Genomic DNA, 19,964 nt, shown 5'->3' with positions numbered 1-19,964 from the left:
GATGGAAGCTTTCCCAGAACTGAGTATATGTTTAACCCTGGGAATGATGTGGCAATGTCAACCACCCACAACAATCTGGGAAACAATGCAAAGCAAGAGCAAGGGCAGCCACACCCTTCAGAGGTGGGTTCTTTCTTTGGTTTTTTCATTCAACCATAATCAAGCCCCATTAGTTTTAAGTACAATCTCTATGTTCTTCCAGAGTTCAGGACCTCAGACACGAACACCCATGTGGCAGCTTCCGGATCTGGCATAGCAAGTGTGATTCATCTGGGCCTGGGTCTGAAATGTTCAGAGCGAATGTTTTCAAGATATATGTATCACATGCACCAAGTTAAGAGTGAAAGGGCGGAAGGACAGCATGCCCCGCCTTAAAGAACATCCTTCTGGGGTGGGGAACAGGAGCTTTCCTAACCTTTGGCTGGTAGTTCTGACCCCTTCTGGGTAATAAATTCCTCCAAATGCTATGCTATGCTTTGGCTCACCATAGAAAGACAACATTATATGCGAGCTAGAAACAATCATTAATCATTAATCAGCCATGGGCAGCAGATTGGAGGTGATAACACCCTGAACACCCACAGCTCCAGGTGTGACCTCCAGCACTCCCCCAAGCACTTCACTTCCTCTCTGCGCCCAACTGCCCCTCCCAACCCACAGGCTCTGCTCCTCTCCCTTCCTCGCCACCTTCTGTTTTCTCTCCCACCACCACACTTCAGCCTAACTCCGATCACTGTTTCAGCAGTGCCTTCTTGTTCTAATGAAGAGTTTTTCTGTTTCCTTGGGCTAAGTCAGTTTCACATTTCACAGATCACGGGAAATAAACACCCAGCAAGTCAGGTAAATTTTCACACAGAGCCTTTAACGGATACTTCTTGAGATTCAGGTTCAGTCTGGGTCGTAACCCCAGTACCCTGCTATGTTCCGTTAAGAATCAATCAAGTTAGTGCCTCCCTAACAGAATCCCAAATCAAGTAACATACACGAGCCTTAAAAAATCTAAACACATACATGTATAGTGTATATGTATATGTATATGTGTGTGAGTATACATATGTGTGTGTATTCTGTATGTATACAGGCACACACACTTCCTTCTCCAGAAAAGAGCTCAAATACATAAAACTCCTTCATTGCAGGGCACCTGGGTGGCTCAGTTGTTGGGTGTCTGCCTGGATCATGATCCCAGGGTCCTGGGATCGGCCTGGCGTCAGGCTCCCTGCTCAGTGGGGGGCCTGCTTCTCCCTCTCCCTCTCCCTCTCCCACTCCCCTTGTTTGCATTCCCTCTCTCGCTGTGTCTCTGTCTGTCAAATAAATAAATAAAATATTAAAAACAAAAACAAAAAACTCCTTCATTGGGTTCCATGTCATCATAGGCATAAGAAGGGCCCTGGTGATCTGCCCTGCTCCCCCAACACCACCTCTCCAGCCTCGTTTCTCTCCACTCAACCTCCTCATAGAGGTAGCACAATCTAGTTCTTTCAGTAGCTAGTACTTAAATGCCTGGCTCTCCCTTGCCTTTCAGTTCTCTGCCAAATATTTTCTTTCCCCTCCCTAATCTAGGCCAGCTCATACTACAGGTCTCTATTTGAAAATGGCTTCCTCCAAGAAGCCATTCATGCACAACCCATTCAACTCTGATGAAATACTCCTCCTCTGCACTCTTCGGATGTCCTGTAGCTTAAATGCCTATGGACCTGTAGCTCTCTTCTACTCAACAGACGGTGCCAAAGACATCAGGGACTCTGTGCTGTTCACTGCCCCTGGAGGAGCCATTACATATGACAGGTATTCAATAAATATTTGATGACTTATGTGTAAAGCTGACGGGTTTATCTGTTTGCACTAATACTCTTGCTAACGAATGACCTCCATGTACAGGCTGTAACCAACACTACTTATATACTGTTTTATGGCATTCTGAGTATTTCAGATAAATCTTATAATATATGAAGGTAAATCATCACCAATAAGGAATTCTCCCAAGGTTTTAGATCCACCTATAATGAACACTTCCTACCTAAATGGGTTAACAACGGAATAGTACAGAAGTCAGGCAGAGAGCTATTGACTTGAATTCCCAAATTTTCATTTCCAAAAAATGTGGGAACAACTGGGGTAGAGAGGTTGTCTCCTGAGTAACTCTTCTCTATGGAAGCCACAGTCCACAGTCATTCACTAAATGAATGGCTTTGTTAGTATGAATGAAAGTAAGAGATTGCATCATCTACAGTGTACTGTTACCCCGTTGGCGTAACAGGAATTGATCAAAGAGCTACTTACCAAACAGTTCCCTATTTCAAAGCTTGGGTACAGATTTTAAAGAATTAAAACAACATGCAGCCAGTATTCTCAGTCATACTGGGAATAAACCGATGCTTTAACACCAGGTGGTCTCACAAAATATCAACTCCTCTTCTCCCATTTGCCCTTGGATTTCCTTAGACTTACGTTGCCATCAACCCACTGAAACTAATTTGTCCAGTCCTCCACACAGCTCAATATGCTGGCCAGCTCTGTGTCCTCCCCTCATCTGCCCAACAGTGATACATGGTCCAGCAGACCACTCCTTCCTTCTGGGCATACTCTCTGGCACCGGCCTCCAGAACTACCCTCTCTTCTAGCCTCCCTTCTGCTACAGGCAGCAGATTCACAACAATCTTTCTGGTTGCTCATCTTCCAGACTTCCAAAGATTGGGCTCCCCAGGTTTCCTTTCCTGTTCACTCATTTGTCTTCTTTTGCTCACTCCTTTGGTGATGGGTCTATGACCCAACTGGTCTTGAACCAGTCCCCATCTGCCCCATTAATCCAGACACATCCATCCAACTACCTGCCTCACCTGGGAAACGAACACACTGCAATTTTAAAATCTGACTACTCCCTAAACCATCTCGTCCCAACTCCTCTAGACCAAACACTTACTTGATAGGTATGCCTTCCACCAACATCCAATCTCCCAACAAATGCTACTTGCCTTTCAGAACACTCAGGACATGGCCACATCTCATGGCGGCCACAGCTACCACTGGCTGCGAGTGTCATCTTCCACAAGATTGCTGTCCTAGCATCCTGACTATTCCCTGATTCTACTCCTGCTCACTTCAGTCTTCTCAACGCAGCAAACACCGTAACCTTAAAATGTAAATCGGATAGCACTCCTTGGCTCCCAATCTTCCAACAGCACCCCAAACACCAAATTAAAGCCAAATATGTATAATGATCTCTGGCTGGTCCAAAGGTAGTGAGTTATCTCAACTGATTATATAATGACCTCAAGGCTCTGCGCCACCTGGTCTCCAATCACATGTGGCACCCCTTGCTTCTCCAACATGTCAGGCACTCTGCTGTCTCAGGACTTTTGCACTTGCTATTCCCTTTGCTAAAACATTCCTTCACCTGTTAGCCTCATTGCTCACTGAAATCTTTCCCTGGTCACCATAGTTAAAACTGCTTACTCCCTACTCCCTTCCTACATCCACCTATGCATCCTTTCCCCACAGTATATAACCAAATTTTACTCATATTCTGTCTACCCCCACTAGAATAGCAGCTCCAGGAAGATAGGAACTATCATCTATTTTATTGACTCTTGTATCCTCAGCTCTTAGAACACTGCCTGGCACAATGTAGGCATTCAGTAAGCATTTGCTGAATGAATGCATGGTACTATGAACCCTTACCAGATGGGAGTACCAGTTAACAGGGCACTATAGTTAACAGACTAAGAGTTAGTTAAAGGCAAAGAGTTAAACTTCTATTTCTCCTGATATGGCCTAGTGGCACAGTACTTCATCAAAAACTTTGCTTCCGGGGCACCTGGGTGGCTCAGACCTGCCTTCAGCTCAGGTCATGATCCCTGGGTCCTGGGATCGAGCCCCACATCGGGCTCTCTGCTCAGCGGGGAGCCTGCTTCCTCCTCTCTCTCTGCCTGCTTGTGATCTCCATCTGGCAAATAAATAAATAAATAATCTTTAAAAACAAAAAAAACTTTGCTTCTAGAACTAAAATAAATGTGAAAGACAAGTGGCTTCACTTCAGAGTATCAGGTAAATGGAGTCAGTATGAATATAAAAATCATACATGGGAAATCAGCAAGTTTTAATAGAAATGTTAGCCATTCAGAACACTGGGAAAGATGTTCTAAAATAAATAATCTATGATTTTATACCTGATCCTATTAAATAAAGAACCTATTAACTTTACCTGAGGGATATCGCAGAAAAAATCACACCCCGTCTAAGGGCTGGCTGGGATGAATAAGAAAATGGGCCATATCAAACTACTGCAGGAGGACCTGTCATCCCTTCCTTTTTGGAGATTCCTATACACCCCTGGCTCTCTCCAGGTTGGTCCTTCCACTCACTCACTTGCTTTGGCAGCCCAAAGAAGGCACTAATCTCAGGAAATAAGCTCCCCCACCCACACAGCAATTATGACCAAGCACGTTAACCAAAACTGCTTACCTCACTAAGCACTGGACAAAACTTCAGGGACGACTCCAGGATGAATTCTGCACTTATCAGCACTGATTTTGTATCTACATTTATATGCTGTCCTATATAGGACTTGAATCCTCTGTTTTATTTTGCATCCCATACCCTTTAATGTGCGTACAGAAATAATTCTAGGTGTCATATTCATGTATATTGCATCATTTCACACTCAAGTATGAGGAAGCAAATTTCAGCTAACACTATCCTATTTTAACATGTTTTGTGTGCCAAGCGGCATATTTACACCTCATTAAACCATGAGACAATCAGACTGCTGTAGTAAGAGAGGGCACTGTGTCTTCTTAAGAGTTTGAATCATGTAAGACACTGGCACATCATGCAAGATACATCTTCTACAAATAGGAAGAGGTTTTGAGGTTGGTATCTATAGGTATGTTCACCCTTGAACCTGCAAAACAGCTCTGCCCAAAATTCAACACACATTACTGGTGCTGCCACGTGAAGTCACTGAGCCACCAATCCTGGATATGAAAGTCCCTTCTGCCACCACTCACTGATCAGACCCTGCTGGGGCTCCCAGTCCACTCCTGGGCAGTACCTCTCTCACTGTTCTCTCCCCCTGCTTTTGTTCCCAAGGCTTCTCAGGCCTCTTCAGCATTGAGGACCCCAAAATGCCCCCTAGAGTAGGTCTCTTAACCTCTAATCACTCTTCCTCAAAGTCCTTCCCATTTCCCACAGTTCTAGGGGCAACACGCCTCCATTCAAACTTTTCTATCATTTCTCCAGTGAATTAAGAACAAAGTTCCTAAAGGTCAGTGGCTCTCAAACTGTGGTTCACAGACCACCAGCTAAAGACATACGGGGCTGCCTTCTGAACACGTGGCTCCCCCACCTATGACATTAGCAGACCCTGGCAGTTAGGGCCACGAACCATTTGGTCTGTACTAGTGACTCTTATGCCCACTAAAATCTGAGTGCTACTGAAGTTTTGCCTTCATACAGCACAACTGGACACACCTGGCTGTGTTGGACAAACCAGCCTACACAAGACAAAAACAAAACAAAAATAAAACAAGGACATGCTAGCTGTTTGAAGCTAACAGAGAGCTGCTAAGGCAGCCAAAACTTGGGGCATCAAGGTCCTGAAAAGACAAGAAAATGCATCCAACATTCTTTCCCATGTTGTTCTTTGCATCTTTTCTGATTCCCAAGCATCCTGAAGATAAAAGGCCAAGTAGAAAGTAGCCATGGCTCTCAGTACAAGACAAAAAAACATTTCTCTTCATTGATACAAGAGAATAAAAGCCACCTTTAATCCTATCATCCAGAGATAACCCATGCTGGCACTATAATGTATTTCCTCCCAGTCACTCTCCCTTTTTTTAATGTATATTCACACAATCTCAGAATTGTAACTTACAAGAAAACTAGAACCTAAAACCATTAAGTGACATCTAAATGTTACATTAGCCCTATTAAATATATTTGAAAAATCCATCTTTTCCCTTTTACAACAGCCCAATCAAAAATTTTTTAAAAAGAAATGAAATAGGGGCACCTGGGTGGCTCAGTTGGTTAAGCAACCAATTCTTGATTTCAGCTCAGGTCATGATCTCAGAATCATAAGGTCAAGCCCTGCACTGGGCTCTGTGCTTGGCATGGAGCCTGCTTAAGATTCTCTCTCTCTGTGCCTCTCCCTCCACCCCCATGCACCTGCACGCGCGCACATACACACACACACACACACTCTCTCTCTCTCTCTCTCTCTCTCTAAAAAAAACACAAAAATAATAAAGAAAAAGAGTTTTCTCTATACATTTTTTTATTGGGTGGTAAAATTACAGATTAAATTTACACAGTTCAATTCAAATCATACCATTAATAACATGAATATTTTCCCCTTGCCCCCCAAACTTATTACTAACCAACTTATGTCAGTCCTGCCAAAGGGCAGCTAGGCGACAGGTCAGGTTCAGGAATCAAATGTATCTTGATTCAAACCCCATTTACTTATCACGCAACCTCAGCGAGGTCAGGGCCTGGTTTCTTTAACTCTAAAATGAAGACAATTACAGTGCCCCTGTCAAATAAGCATTTTGAGGACTAACGAGATTAATTCACAAAATGTCCTAGCAAAGGCCTAGCACATACAGAAACTCAATGTCACCTGCTAACTGCTGCCTCCTTACTAAGCCATGAGCTTCTTGACAACAGGCTTCTTCTGTAACTGACTCATCTCTTTATCCCTAGCGTAAAGCAGATTAAAAGAGAGAGGGCACCTGGGTGGCTCAGTGGGTTAAGCCTCTGCCTTCAGTTCAGGTCATGATCTCAGAGGCCTGGGATCGAGTCCCACATCGGGCTCTCTGATCAGCGGGGAGCCTGCTTCCCCTTTGTCTCTACCTGCCTTTCTGCCTACTTGTGACCTCTCTGTCAAATAAATAAAATCTTTAAAAAAAAAGAGAGAGGGTGCCTGGGTGGCTCAGTGGGTTAAAGCTTCTGCCTTCGGCTCAGGTCATGGTCCCAGAGTCCTGGGATCGAGGCCACATCGGGCTCTCTGCTCAGCGGGGAGCCGGCTTCCTCCTCTCTCTCTGACTGCCTCTCTGCCTACTTGTGATCTATCTCTCTGTCAAATAAATAAATAAAATCTTTAAAAAAAAAAAAAAAGAGAAGTACAAAGGAAAGAAATTTTCTCTATGCCTTTTAAAGGAAATTAATGGTTGAAATAAAAACTTAATAAAGATTTAACTGAAGACTATAATGAATATATATGTGTGTGTGGTCTATATACTTATATTATGTGTATGTCATATGGACTATACAGACTATGTACTTACAAAGCAAATGAAAAGATTAAAATACTCCGTAATTACAGTTGAGAAGTTTATAGATTTCATTTTGGGGTGAGTACCACCCCACTGTAAGTACTCACACTAGCACTTTTCTCGTTTTTGTTTTGTTTTTCAAGAAATAGACCTAGAGTCAACTGTTAATTTACTAAATCAAACAGGACCCCACAACTAGTACAAAAATCTGGAACATACACCCTACTTTACAATGAGCGAATTTATGTATGAATGAAATCTTCCCGTACCAACAGAAACAGCTTCTGTGAGGGGCCAGTCCCACAGAGCCAATGGCAAAACCAACGCAATCAAGAGAAGCCAAATTCCTGTTTTCTTACTGAAGAGTAACTACCTAATAGTCTGCTCCGTACATCCGTTAAAGCATTGGTATTTTTGGCCTAACAATACCTGCATGGAATTACATATTGCAATGTTAGGAATAATGAAACTAGTTAAGGAGCAAAACGAAGTTATATGTAAGAAACAGATGTGCTAAGTAATTGATGGATTACTGTAGAGCTCATTGTATTCACCTCTTACAGGTATGTTTCTCACTTAGGCAATTAACACCCGACCATGGCTGTCCACAGAGGGAATTACAAACAGTCCCACAGACATATTTTGTTTGTCCAATGTAAAAAAAAAAAAAAAAAGAAAAACCGAAAACGGTTTTCTAAAAACTGGGAGATGTCATGTACAATGCCAGATTTCCAGCTTCGTTGTGATGATGACAACAACAAAAAAAAAACCAACAAAAATTAGAAGATCTGGAAACTGTAGGTCTAGTCAGCAGAAACTGAGCCAACGACTATGTCTTTGGGTTTGCCACACTCTCGGCCACTTCCTCCTGACTCACATACTCCTGTGTTTCCATTTCAGATACTGTCTGCCTGACCCCCACAGGCCTCTGAGTTTGCAACTCTTGTTGCCAAGTCCCAGTGCCAATCCTGGTCTTCATGTTCATTTCTGTAGTACCTTTTGTATTTTGGACTCTCCTGGCCTTGGACAAGTGTGGGAGGGGGGCTCCCTAAATTCCAGTGTCCATGCACTCAGACAAAAGAGCTTTTCACCTTGAGCTGCTCTGAGGAATTCTCTTCCCTGATTCTTCTTTCCCTCACTTCTCTCTGCATCTGCTTGCCCAGTTCAAAGCCAAAACTTGAGTGCTAAATGAAACAACCACCATCCACCCTCTCTCAAAATGGAATGGGGGAGGGGGGTGTTACATTCTGCTCCTCAATTAGAGCAAGGTCTGGAAATTCCATCCAAAACCTAAACGGGTCCCTTCTGACCATGAAACATTCCTCTTCTTCTGTGTTTTTCTGGGGCTGAGGGCTCAGAGGTACACAACAAAAGGATCCTGTGGGTCCCGCGTGGAGCAGCTGGCTAGGAGCCCACAGGTTAACAGCTTTGACCCTTCCCTGCCCGCTCTGTGGAAGGGACACTCAAAGTCAGCGGTACGTTAACTCATCCACTGAAATATGTAACAACCATTCCTACTGGAAAAGCTCTGCTTCCTAAGTGATCATTATGTATTGCTTAAAAATGAACTGTGGAAGTAATTATGGGGGACAGTCTGCCTTAAATCATTGATTTTTGAATGTTCTCCATGAGCGGTATAAACCAATGGTCCTCAAATTTTAACCAGCACCATACTCTCCAGAGGGACTTGATACAACACAGATTCCTGGGTCTCACCCCCAGGGCCTCTGATTCTGTGGGTCTGGGGTGGGGCCTGGGAATTCACATGTTTAAGCTCCCAGCCCATGCTGATGCTGAAAAAGTAAGTTCAAGAACAACAACGATGAGATGCTGGGGGGTGGGGGTGCCACATGTATGACACTGGGAAAGGGTCTCAAGAAAATCTCAGCTTAAAAACATCAGGAGTCAGGCCCAATATTCATATATTGATAGGTGGTCACTGCATGTGCAGATTAGATGGTACCAGATAAGAACCAAGAATCCATCCACATCCAAAATAAGTCTTTCTTCACCGATCTTCTGTAAGATTCTCCAACTTCGCTCAGGAGTACTAATAACCAGACGACTTCACACTACATATCTCCAGACATACTCAAACAAGAAATGTTTGTGGGTTTTTTCCATACCATTACTAACACTTTTTGCTTTAGCATAGACAGTCACTTCTCACAGCCATGTTATCTGCACGTGGTTTGTGTAGGACTCCGGCTGGAATCCATGTTAAGAATGTGCTCACAATTTCAACAGGTATTATATGAAGTCTGCTCTACTCTGCATAAAAAGCTAGTTTTCCTATCTCAACGATCATATTCCAGGTAGTTTGACTTGACTCTCTTTAAAACACTGTAATATAAAATTACTCTGGGAACATGAAAGACCATTCAATTAACACAGGTTCAACTTGGACACACGCACACACACACACACACAACTACTACTACTAAATCCAAAAGCACTGAATTTCCCCTCTGCCGAAAATCTCTGAAAATAGGAAATAGGATGTTTCCTTTCACTAAAAGGTTTTCCTCAGGAAAGCATGATTCAGATTATCAGAATCACCGCCTTTTCTGATAGATAACACATGGGGGTTTCTCCTCTCAAAGGGCTGACAGATTTTCTTCTTGGGGGGGAGGGAGTAGTAAGCTTCCAGGTTATTCTCCTATAAGCCTACCTACCTTTGTTTCCCTCCCACTCTACCCTGTTGATAAGTAATACATTAAGTGTTTAAAAATGTGTTCAACTCTAACCTGCTGCAAATTCCTCAATACACCATCTATTCAACCAAAAGTATGGTGGCACTCTTTTCTAAAGCACAAGTAGGATAGTCTTGCAATGGAGCAAAAATATTTTAAATCAGATCTGTCTGTGGGTTCCTTGGACCCAAACACTTTTTTAAGTGTTCCGACAGAAAGCTTTCTAGCTTTTACACCCTACTGGTCTGCATTCTAAGGAACTGTTTTGCTCTAATAAACACAACTGCATTTGCCCTTCTGATCCCAGGTTAAAAACTGTTCAATCAGCCATTTGATGTCAAAGAAAACAAAGTAGGCTATGTCCACTTTCACAAAACCCCTATTCATAGATGAATAAACAGCTTCAGAAACTGTAGCTCCCAGCAAAATGTGCCAGGAAAGAACAATACCGGGAACAAAGCATGTGAATGCAGAAAGACAGATTACACTCTCTATTTAAATGACAAGAGAGTAATCAGGATGAGGGGAGGGTGGGAGCTCTCCTAACCCTAGTAAGGAAAACAGACACACACAAAAATAGATACATCACAATTTCAAATATAATTTCAAAATGATCTATCAGTGAACCAACTCTATCCAGAACTTGGCTTCTCAAATGCTGGAGCCACCAAAACCTTAGTCCAAAATGCCATCATCTCCAGAAAAGTGTACTACATGCCAGCTGGATGCCCTAAATTCACTTCTGCCCCAGAATCCAAATCAAATTTGTCACTCCCCTGCTTTCTACAACAACCAGAAAAAACTGCAAACACCTGATCAAGATTTGTAAGACCCTACAGGATCTGGCCTCTGTGTATCTTCTCACCCCATCTCTACCCACCACCCCCCTGCCTCCCCCACCATCATCCCTGCTCTTCAGGACCCCACATTTCCAATTTTCTCAAACACACCAATTTAATTTATACCTCAGGGCCTTAGCACTGGCTGTTGGTCTATTTTGTTGTGGTTGTTGTTACTGTTGTCTGCCAACCCTGTAGTAAAGCATGGACCCAGCTAGATGCTTGCACCTAGACCAGTATGTGGAACTTAGTAGGTCCTAAGTAATTAAGAAACTATTTTTACTGCGGGGTGCAACTGTCACAACATGAGTCTTCCTCCTAAACTCTTGCTCCTAAGCTCTTTCCAAGAAAGCTACCACACAACTGTTCTATGATAACACCTCCCTCCCTCTAAGGTTCTCAAAGGAAATAAGGAAAAGTGTCCAAGGGAACATGAGGTAAAAACAGAAAATAAAGATGATTTAACACACCACCCACATACCAATAAGAGGGAGGATGGAATTGTTCTACGTTATTAGTAAACATGTGAAAGGTGACTATCAGCCGGAACAGTGTTTAACACAACACTGTTAAATATTCAAGCAAAAATAAAATCCAATTATAGTACATATTAACTTGGAGTTATTACAAATCACTAATAAGTGTATGAACATTTATATGCTATATATTTCCCTATACGGACTATTTTAATTGTAACTAAAACCCTGTGTATTGGTTATTATCAGTCCCATTTTACAGATGAGAAATCTCAGGAAGGCTTAAAGTCCATAAGTTACTTACCCAACCTTTCAAACCAGTTAGTGTTAAACACAGACCCTGAATCCAGTTTTATTTTATTCCAAAGCCTATATATTATTCACTGTAACTCCTTAACCTTCTCTCTGAAAGCATTTGAAATGAGAGACGCCTGGGTGGCTCAGTCAGTTAAGCATCTGCCTTCAGCTCAGATCTTCATCCCAGGTCCTGGGATTAAGTCCTGCATCCAGATCCTTGATCAGTGAGGAGCCTGTTTATCCCTCTGCCTGCCCCTCCCCCTGCTTCTGCGCACTCTCTTTCTCTCTGACAAATAAATAAATAAAATCTTAAAAAAAAAAGGCACTTAAAATGAAGTCATTGTGAATAATCAAAGGTAAGCAGGAAATGTGTTTATATGTGTGTGTGTATGATTCTACCAAATAGAACTACTGATTGCATCATAGACAAAAAATTCTAACTCTGCACTCAAAAATTAGGAGTGTCAAAAAAAGGAATGATGTATTCCACTACTGAGCTGCAATACAATACAACACAATCAACAAACCACAATGAGATAAATAACTAGCAGTAAGTGTCTAAAATGCTAAAGGGTCAGGTTCAAAACGGGCAGGGGCCTGCTTAGGCTGTATAATTGAAAAGAGAAAGAAAAAAGAAAGAAAAGGCCTGTGTCCCATGAGTATAAATCCTAAGGAGATAAGCAGGAAACAAAAAAGTCAGAAGCTCTTAGCAGCTGCCCCTTCCCACACCTGCCGATTAGGAAACAAAAAACACCCACCTTGGCCAGAGGAGGAACCAGGTCTGGAGTGGACAGAACAAGAGAACAGAAGCTTGGGGAGTCCGGTCCCAATTCCTGGCCTTTGACCTTGGCCAATTCATTTAACACCAAAAACCAAAATTTCTTCATCTGCAACAGATGCCTTCACTGCACATCTCTCGGGCTTGTGAGGTCTCAGAAAGGAACGAACATGGAAGAGCTCTGCAGAGCTCATGTCAATAAAACTTGCTTTATTTATTAGAAGCTGAAAGATGAAAGCTCTACAAATACCACAGAAGGAGAGTAAAATGGGACATCAAGGTGAGAACACGAATGTCCCAGAGCTAGAACCCAACAGGCTACAAATGATCAGAACTGGAAGTGATAACACAGAGTACAAGACAGAGAACAGAGGTCCCCACAGCTCCATGCAATGGTGTGAACACAGGAAGGGCTTACAGGGGAGCCTGGAGCATGAAGAGGTCACTCCCAACCCTTATGGAGATAGAACCCAGACACCTGGCCTTGGCACAGCACACACTTTTCAATTTTGAGAACTCCTCTGCTTACTCCCAAAATAACATTCTGTGTCATTTTTACCGACAGTAAAATCGTGCCACAAATCTGCTAACCATGATAAACCCTGTGCAGTCAATCACCAAAGCCCTCCTCATCCTCCCACGTCCACCTGACAATCTGGACAACACACTAAAGCACGGTGCCCACGGACCACCCCACTACTCCCTCCTGACCACCTGTTTTAAAAACAAAACAAAACAACACACACACACAAACACACACACACACACACACACACACACACACACACACACAAAGATTGTTAAGAGAACTCTTCAAGTCCCCAATCATATGTAAGAAACCTCAGGGGAAAGGTCTCTTTCAGGCGTGCAGAGAATCACCTGATGCTGTTGCTAGGCGGTGCTTATAAATACAAGATCACACCCTCAGATGGTCTTTTTGCTTTAATTAGTGGCCAAGTCAAGCATCCTCAAATTAAGTGTCATCATGTAAGGGCTTAAATAAAACACACTGAGCCCGTGTCAGATCAGACCGCAAAACCTACCAGCAGAGTAGAAAAATGGGTTTGCAGCTCTGTGCTCCAGCAGCGCTTCTCAAACTGTGAAGATCACACGAATCACCAGGGGCTCTCATGAAAATGCAGACTCTGACTCAGCAGGCGTGAGCTTCTGCATCTCCAACAAGCTCCCAGGTGATGTGGACCGCTGGTCAGGACCGGGGACCAGATAGCAGCCACCCAATGACAGCATAAGCCAGCCCTAATGCTGTGCCCACTGGAAGTCCAGTTACTAGTAAAATAAAAAAGGTTGAGATAATATAAATGGGATTACTTTACCCAAAGAAAGTTCATGATATTGGCAAGAGACATCTGTCACTCAGCTAAGCAAGAACCTTCCTGATCAGCTGTAAATCCTGCCCTGGGTCCTCTGAGTGGTTGTCAAATGGCAGGGAAATTTCCTGGCAACAAACTGGGGCCCCTGCATGGAGGAGCCAGCCTTATGACAGACCTGATGGCTCAGAGAAGAAAACATGTGACCTAGAGCTACAGAATAAAAGAGAGGAAGCAATAAAAACAAGGAGTAGTAATTTACTGAGAACTTATATAAGACCACACAATTCAGGGTAGAATGAGGGTACAGCTCCCGAGTTTGACTGCAGAGCCCACCCTCACCGTGGAGCTCCCCTGACCTAGTGCAGACCGTGGAATTAATGACGTCATGGTGGGGGGGTGTTTACGAGCACCACAGCTTATAAATACAGGACCCTGAGTAAGTTCTCTCTCTCTCTCCCCCTCTCCCTCTGCTTCGGTTTCTCCATCTTTAATATGTGTTAGTAATGGTCTGTACACGTCACTGGGTTTTCTAAGAATCGTATGAGTCAAAATAAAGCACTCTGCATAGTGGCTGACACACAATAAATGCTTCAATAACTTTTTCTATCCTTATGATTAAGATAACTCTATGGCAAGACCCAAGAAATAGACTAACACCAGGAAGAGAGTGGAATAAAAAGAAGAGCTTCTGACCCACGAGGGAGATGTACAAATGTCAAAAGAAAAGGACCTCCCTTTTTCACGGGCCACACAGGCTAATGGGAAAAGTCTAACCTAACTGGAATCAGGTCTGTGGGAAGCACTGGCCTCTGTGTGGACGGCAGCAGGAGGGGCCTAAGAGTCTGACCCTGGAGTTGACCTACAGTGTACCAGATCTCTACAGATAACATGGAAATTCCAGCCCCTCCAGGACCAAACAGGGAGGCGCTTTAAGACTGCTGATGTCCCACATACTAACAGACATTACAGGGAAGAGCAGTGCTGACAGCCAGAGAACAGAGAATGAGCAAATGCCCTGAACCCCACAGGCTCACACCTGAAGCAAGAAACCCTTCACTCAAGGTTCGTGATGCGGAAATGGTACCCATGCTAGGCACAAGAAGCTGGCCAGAGGGACTGCTTCTCTGCCACTAAAGCAGGGTATTAGAGATGTGCTCACTCCACAACACACTTATCGAGAACCTGCCCATGCCAAGCCAATCAAAGACCAACAGAGCTTCTGGGGACAATCAGTGGTCCTCCTTGTCAAAGACAATCCCCAGTGGTCTGGAAACAGAAACACAACTTGGGTAGCTGTGTTTTACAATGCAACTTCTAGTATTTAAATCAAACTCAGAGAAAAAGACTTCATATAACATATGGTTTTTGACCTGAGAAAGCTCAACAGGAATAAAAACAGAATGCCAGTTCTAAAACAGGGTGGACCCACAGGCTTGATGTACGTGGGACATTATGACAGGTCTCCTACTTCGAGAACTAATCTATAAAGATCAGTACATATAAATTACTGTGTGTCAGACACTACTGACTGCTTACCAGTATCTACTGTCCAACCACCCCCCTTCTTCCTCACTGAACAAAGTCCAAATTTTCTCAGGGCAACAATGGACCCAAGTAAACTCCTCCCCCACTCCTACCCCACCACCCCTCCACCATCCTACCGCCGCCCCCCACCCTGCCCCGACAGGGACCAGCCTCCCTTGCAGCATAAGGCTATGTGAGAGCTCTGGCGAGTGAGCTGTAAACCACCTCCCTTGATGAAACTTCTAGGAGAAGACCTAGCTATCACCAGTCTTTCGTCTTCGCTGGGTCTCCTTTCACCTGCCTGGAATAAAGACAAGATCCTGGAGGCGAACAGCCACCCTGCGCTGTGGCATTAAGTATGAAGATAAACATGACTTGCTTACCACATGCTAAGAATGGCTGAACGGGATGGCAGAAGGAGCCTGGGCCCCTGGCGGCACCATGGAGCCCCCATCTACTTCTGAATTCCCCATTTCCAGACTTCTTTTACAAAAGAAAATCAGCAGACCCATTGGATTTACTCCTGAAAACTAGATTTTCAGTTATGGGCACCACACCCTATTCTCACCTGATAGACATTATAAAAGATCATTTGCTTCGCAAAAGCCTTTAGAATTATTTAAAGACAGGGTGCCATGAACTATGAATTAATTTGATTTACAAATAATCCTACCAAACAGGCAGGATAAGACACATATATACCAGACAATTCTCTTCCAGTAACAGGATATTAGTAACTCACATCATGGGAACCCTGAAGGTCTGCTCATCAATGTGGTAAAGATTCTAGAGTCCTCTAAGAATGAGAACCTCCTGAGAAGACAGAGTTAAAACCAAGGCACCTGGGATCAAATGCTGCTGTCCCTTCCCCATTGTGTGACACTGATCAGGGTATACTGGACTTTTCCATGCTCAGAACAGAACTACAAAATGGAAATATCTGTTCCTACCTCAAAACGTGTTTACCCACATTAAATGAGTGAATACTCGTACCATACGGAGATCTGAGCCTAACACGCTGCTAAGATTTACTGAGGATCTCCTAATATTATGATGAAAATGGTGATGGTATAGGTAAAGATTCATACAAAAAAATCTTAACAATGATAAAATAAGAATAAAATCCACACGAATTCATTCATTCTGTAGACACAGACCCTTTTTCCTAATGCACGCACCCGCCTCTTAACATCAACACGAGAGAGAGCACGCTGTAAACCGTAGTCAGGTTTAGACAGTATTAAACCCAAGGCTTTCTACGCGGCTCACAATCACCCCACCATACTCGTGCAGCACCACGCATGGCAAAGTCTACATGAAGAACTTCTTATCAGGAGGATGTATTTATAAAGTGGGGGTTGTGCAGAGAGGTTAGCAAAGACAACTAAAAATAGTTGTATAAGCAAACAAGTTTGCATAAGTCAACAGTTGATTGAAAAGTCAATACTTTCACATCATTACTATGAGAAATATTCAAGTAATGTGTCATGCAATTTGGGAGAGTGTTGCCTCTTGCCTAAGAGTCTGCCACACTTACTCCTCTTATCTTTTCTAGGTTCTAAGACAGAAAGTATCCAGGTCATTCTATGAGGCTGTATTTAAGGGTCCAAAAGGGCACAACCATTCCGTATCAAGTTGCCACACACTAACCACAGGCATGTAACCTAATCAGTGTCCAGTGCTCCTGATACTGAGATACTGAACCACTCATAACTGCTCTTTCACATCAGTAGGAAACTTTTCCTAAATGAAAGCAATCGCAAGTCCTAACGTCAAGGGAACTGGATGCCAAAAACCTTTGAATCTGCTCTTCCTTTTAGATGCTAAACAAACATAACAGGATGTGAATTTACACTTCTTTTCTCCCAATCCCAAGAGGGACCAAAAAAAAAAAGACACGAATCTTGAGGGTGTGAAGATCTCACTCCATAATCTTCCTGTGTGCCTGTTACCATTTTTCTAGTTGTACGTTATCAAGTAGGCTGGCAGGGACTCAGGAAAACCAGAGTGATAAACTGTAACCCTTTCTTGACTCCGGAGCAGTACAGCTCCAAGAGAAATATACTGCATGCCACAAATGTGACTCATGTGTGTAATTTTTCACTTTTTAGGGGCCACAATTAAGATAAAGATAAACAGGTAAAGTTAATTTTAATCATAAATTTTATTTAACCCAATATATCCAAAAATAGTCACCTCAACATGTAGTGAAATATGCAAAATTGAGATAATATACATTCATTTCTTTGTACTAAGACTTCACATATGTTTATCTTACACTTATAACACCTTACAATTTTGACCAGCCCACCGCCAGGGCTTAAGAGCCACATGTGGCTATGCTATTGGACAGAACAGCTCTGGAGGTCAAACACTGCTGAAAATCATCTTTTACTTGAGTTACTTCTATGACAGACACATAGGTAAACCAGATCAACCAACTCAGTCTTGGCAAGTCACTGGTTGGGGAATCCAGTAGTATCTTGAACAGGGAAAACATAACCAGTTGCAAAACAGGGCCTAGGAACTTACAAGCTTTTAAGTTAATGTCTTGTGCCAAGCACTAGCAATGCTATTTACTCTTTACCTGGGCAAACCAATCACCAATGTACACATCTGTGTTGTTTTCATCCTCATTTTAAATAAGAACCCAGGAAATTTTGGTCCCTGGACAAGGCTCTTCTCAGAACTATATCCCTTTCCTGCTCCCAGTGGAAATGATCAAGTATTCCCCACTGACACATCCCATAATGTCCCATATATCTAGAACATCCCATTCCAAGTGGTCTCTGTGTACTATGCAGGCATGAGAAATGAGATGCAGAGGTGACCGGTTTCCATTACGCCCCAGCCATGGGTGAGACAGTTGGAGAGATGACCTGATCTTACCAGTATTACCTACCTCACAGGCTTACTGTGATGACCAAAGGCAATAACAGAGAGACAGTTCTTAGCAAACTGTAAAGCGCTATACAATTCTAGTTATTATTACTGAGAAAGGACACCATTCCTCACCTGGAAGAGCAGACAGAAGAAAGAAAATAGTAAAAAGAAAAAATAGTAACTTGAAACAAAAGAGATGATAAGCTGGAAGGGCGGGGGAGAGGAACCCATGAAAACAGTGGTTGTTTCTGTGGGCTTTGTTTTTTTGGAAGAGTAGGAAGAGGCTTGCAGAAACTCATCACTCCTCCTTGGAAATACTGGGAGGCATAAAAAAGCAAGCCAGACCACTGGACCTAGGAGCTTCTATCCCTGCTCAATCACCCATTACCACCCCACCCCACTGTTTTTCCTCATCCCCAATACTGTACAACCCGGGACAGTTATTCTAACAGATCTCTTCTTCCCGAGGTCTAAATGTGGCCTAAATAATAATAATAATAATAATAATAATAATGCACCGCACAGGGGGTACTGGCACCTTCTCGAGCAGGTCACCGAATCCAGGGAGTCTGGCTAAAGGCTTCTCCCCGGCGCGAATGCCTCAATGCTGGCTCCTGGGCTGCCCTCTCGCCTCCTCCAACAAAAACAGAGGCTCGGCGAGCCGCTGGCGTCTCTACCTGTCCAACCGCCCCGTCACGCCTGCGAACTACTCTGGGCAGGCGGCATTTACGAGGTCCGAGGGGAGCCGCCCACACAAAGGCGCCTTGTGCCTCTCTGCCCCGGGACCCGCAGCCTAGGAGCGCGGCACCGCACGCAGGCAGGGAAGGCGCCCGGGTCCCGCACAGCCCTTCCCCGCAAGTCCCGAGATCCGCACCCCCAGCCCTCACTGTCCACAGAACGGCCATCTCCCCTCCACGGCTTCACGACGGGGGCTCCCCTCGGCTTGCCACATCCGCACCCCCAAAAGCAGGCACAAGAGTTAGGGATGCACAAACCACTCGGAAGAAGTTTGTATTGTCACCGCGCTGCGCTCTCAACGCGTCTCGCCTGAAGAGCGGCTGAGCACCCCCACAGCCCAGCTCCCCGTCCGCCCCATCCCTGGACTGGACGCGCCGGCCCCCCCCCCCAGACCCGCTCACCTCTAGTCCAGTCCACCACTTGCTTGGGGCTCCATTTGGTCACGGGTTCCATGGTGCACGGCTTTGCTCCCAGCTGGGCGAGAGTCGGTGGTTCAAGTCTTACTACCCGTGCCCGCTGTCCTTCCCGAGAGGGCGCGCCCCGCGGCTGGTCCCCGTGCGCCGGAGCGCCCCGTCAAGGCTGCATGGCCGCGGTCAGCGGGTCATCCCAGAGCGGCTAAGCCAGGACAGCGCGGCCCCCTCCCGGGCACACGGGACAGTCGCGCGGCTCCTCCTCCAGCTGCCACCGTCCAGCTGCAGCTCCTCCTCCTCCCCGTCGCCGCCGGGAGCCCGGGCACAGCTGCAGCTCCTGGGCGACGGCAGCTGCGGGGACGCGGGACCGTGACCCCAGGGCCCCTGGCCTCGGCTCGGCACGGGACCCTTTGGGCCCAGCTGCTCCCCGCCTCTCGACTGCGCGGATGGTCCGGGCCACTTCCTCCGGCTCGTCCGCCGCGGGCTCAGCTCCCCCTCCAGCTCCTCTTCGCGGCGTGCTCTCCCGGGGTCTCCGCTCCGCGTGCGCCGGCGTCCCCGAGCCTTCCCGGCCGCAGGTCCCACCTCCTGCGCCTCCCTTTGGGGCTGGACTCCGGCTGGGAGGAGCGCGGGTGAGCGCGCTCGGATTACAAAGTTTCAGCTCTCCGCGCTGCTCTCCGAATAAAAGAGGGGCGGGGCCGAGGACCCAGTGAAACTCGTA

The 19,964-nt window shown here is 44.9% G+C and overlaps 1 protein-coding gene across 2 annotated transcripts in view; it reads right to left on the bottom strand.

Moving 5' to 3' along the window:
• Nucleotides 1–19,629, bottom strand: part of LOC111158713 (CNKSR family member 3) — an 86,429-nt gene extending 66,800 nt beyond the window's left edge. The window contains exon 1 of one of the 2 annotated variants that reach the window (XM_022520931.1): nt 19,238–19,629. In XM_022520931.1, coding sequence (XP_022376639.1) covers nt 19,238–19,289 — 52 coding nt within the window. In that variant the 5' untranslated portion in view covers nt 19,290–19,629. The remainder of the gene's footprint in view (nt 1–19,237) is intronic. The other variant, XM_022520932.1, reaches the window with a different exon arrangement.
• Between the last annotated feature and the right edge of the window lie 335 nt (nt 19,630–19,964).

The sequence above is a fragment of the Enhydra lutris genome, unplaced genomic scaffold, assembly GCF_002288905.1.
Source record: "Enhydra lutris kenyoni isolate GAN:26980312 unplaced genomic scaffold, ASM228890v2 scaffoldscaffold62, whole genome shotgun sequence".
Lineage (NCBI taxonomy): Eukaryota > Metazoa > Chordata > Mammalia > Carnivora > Mustelidae > Enhydra > Enhydra lutris.
This window is presented reverse-complemented; position numbering and strand designations above follow the sequence as displayed.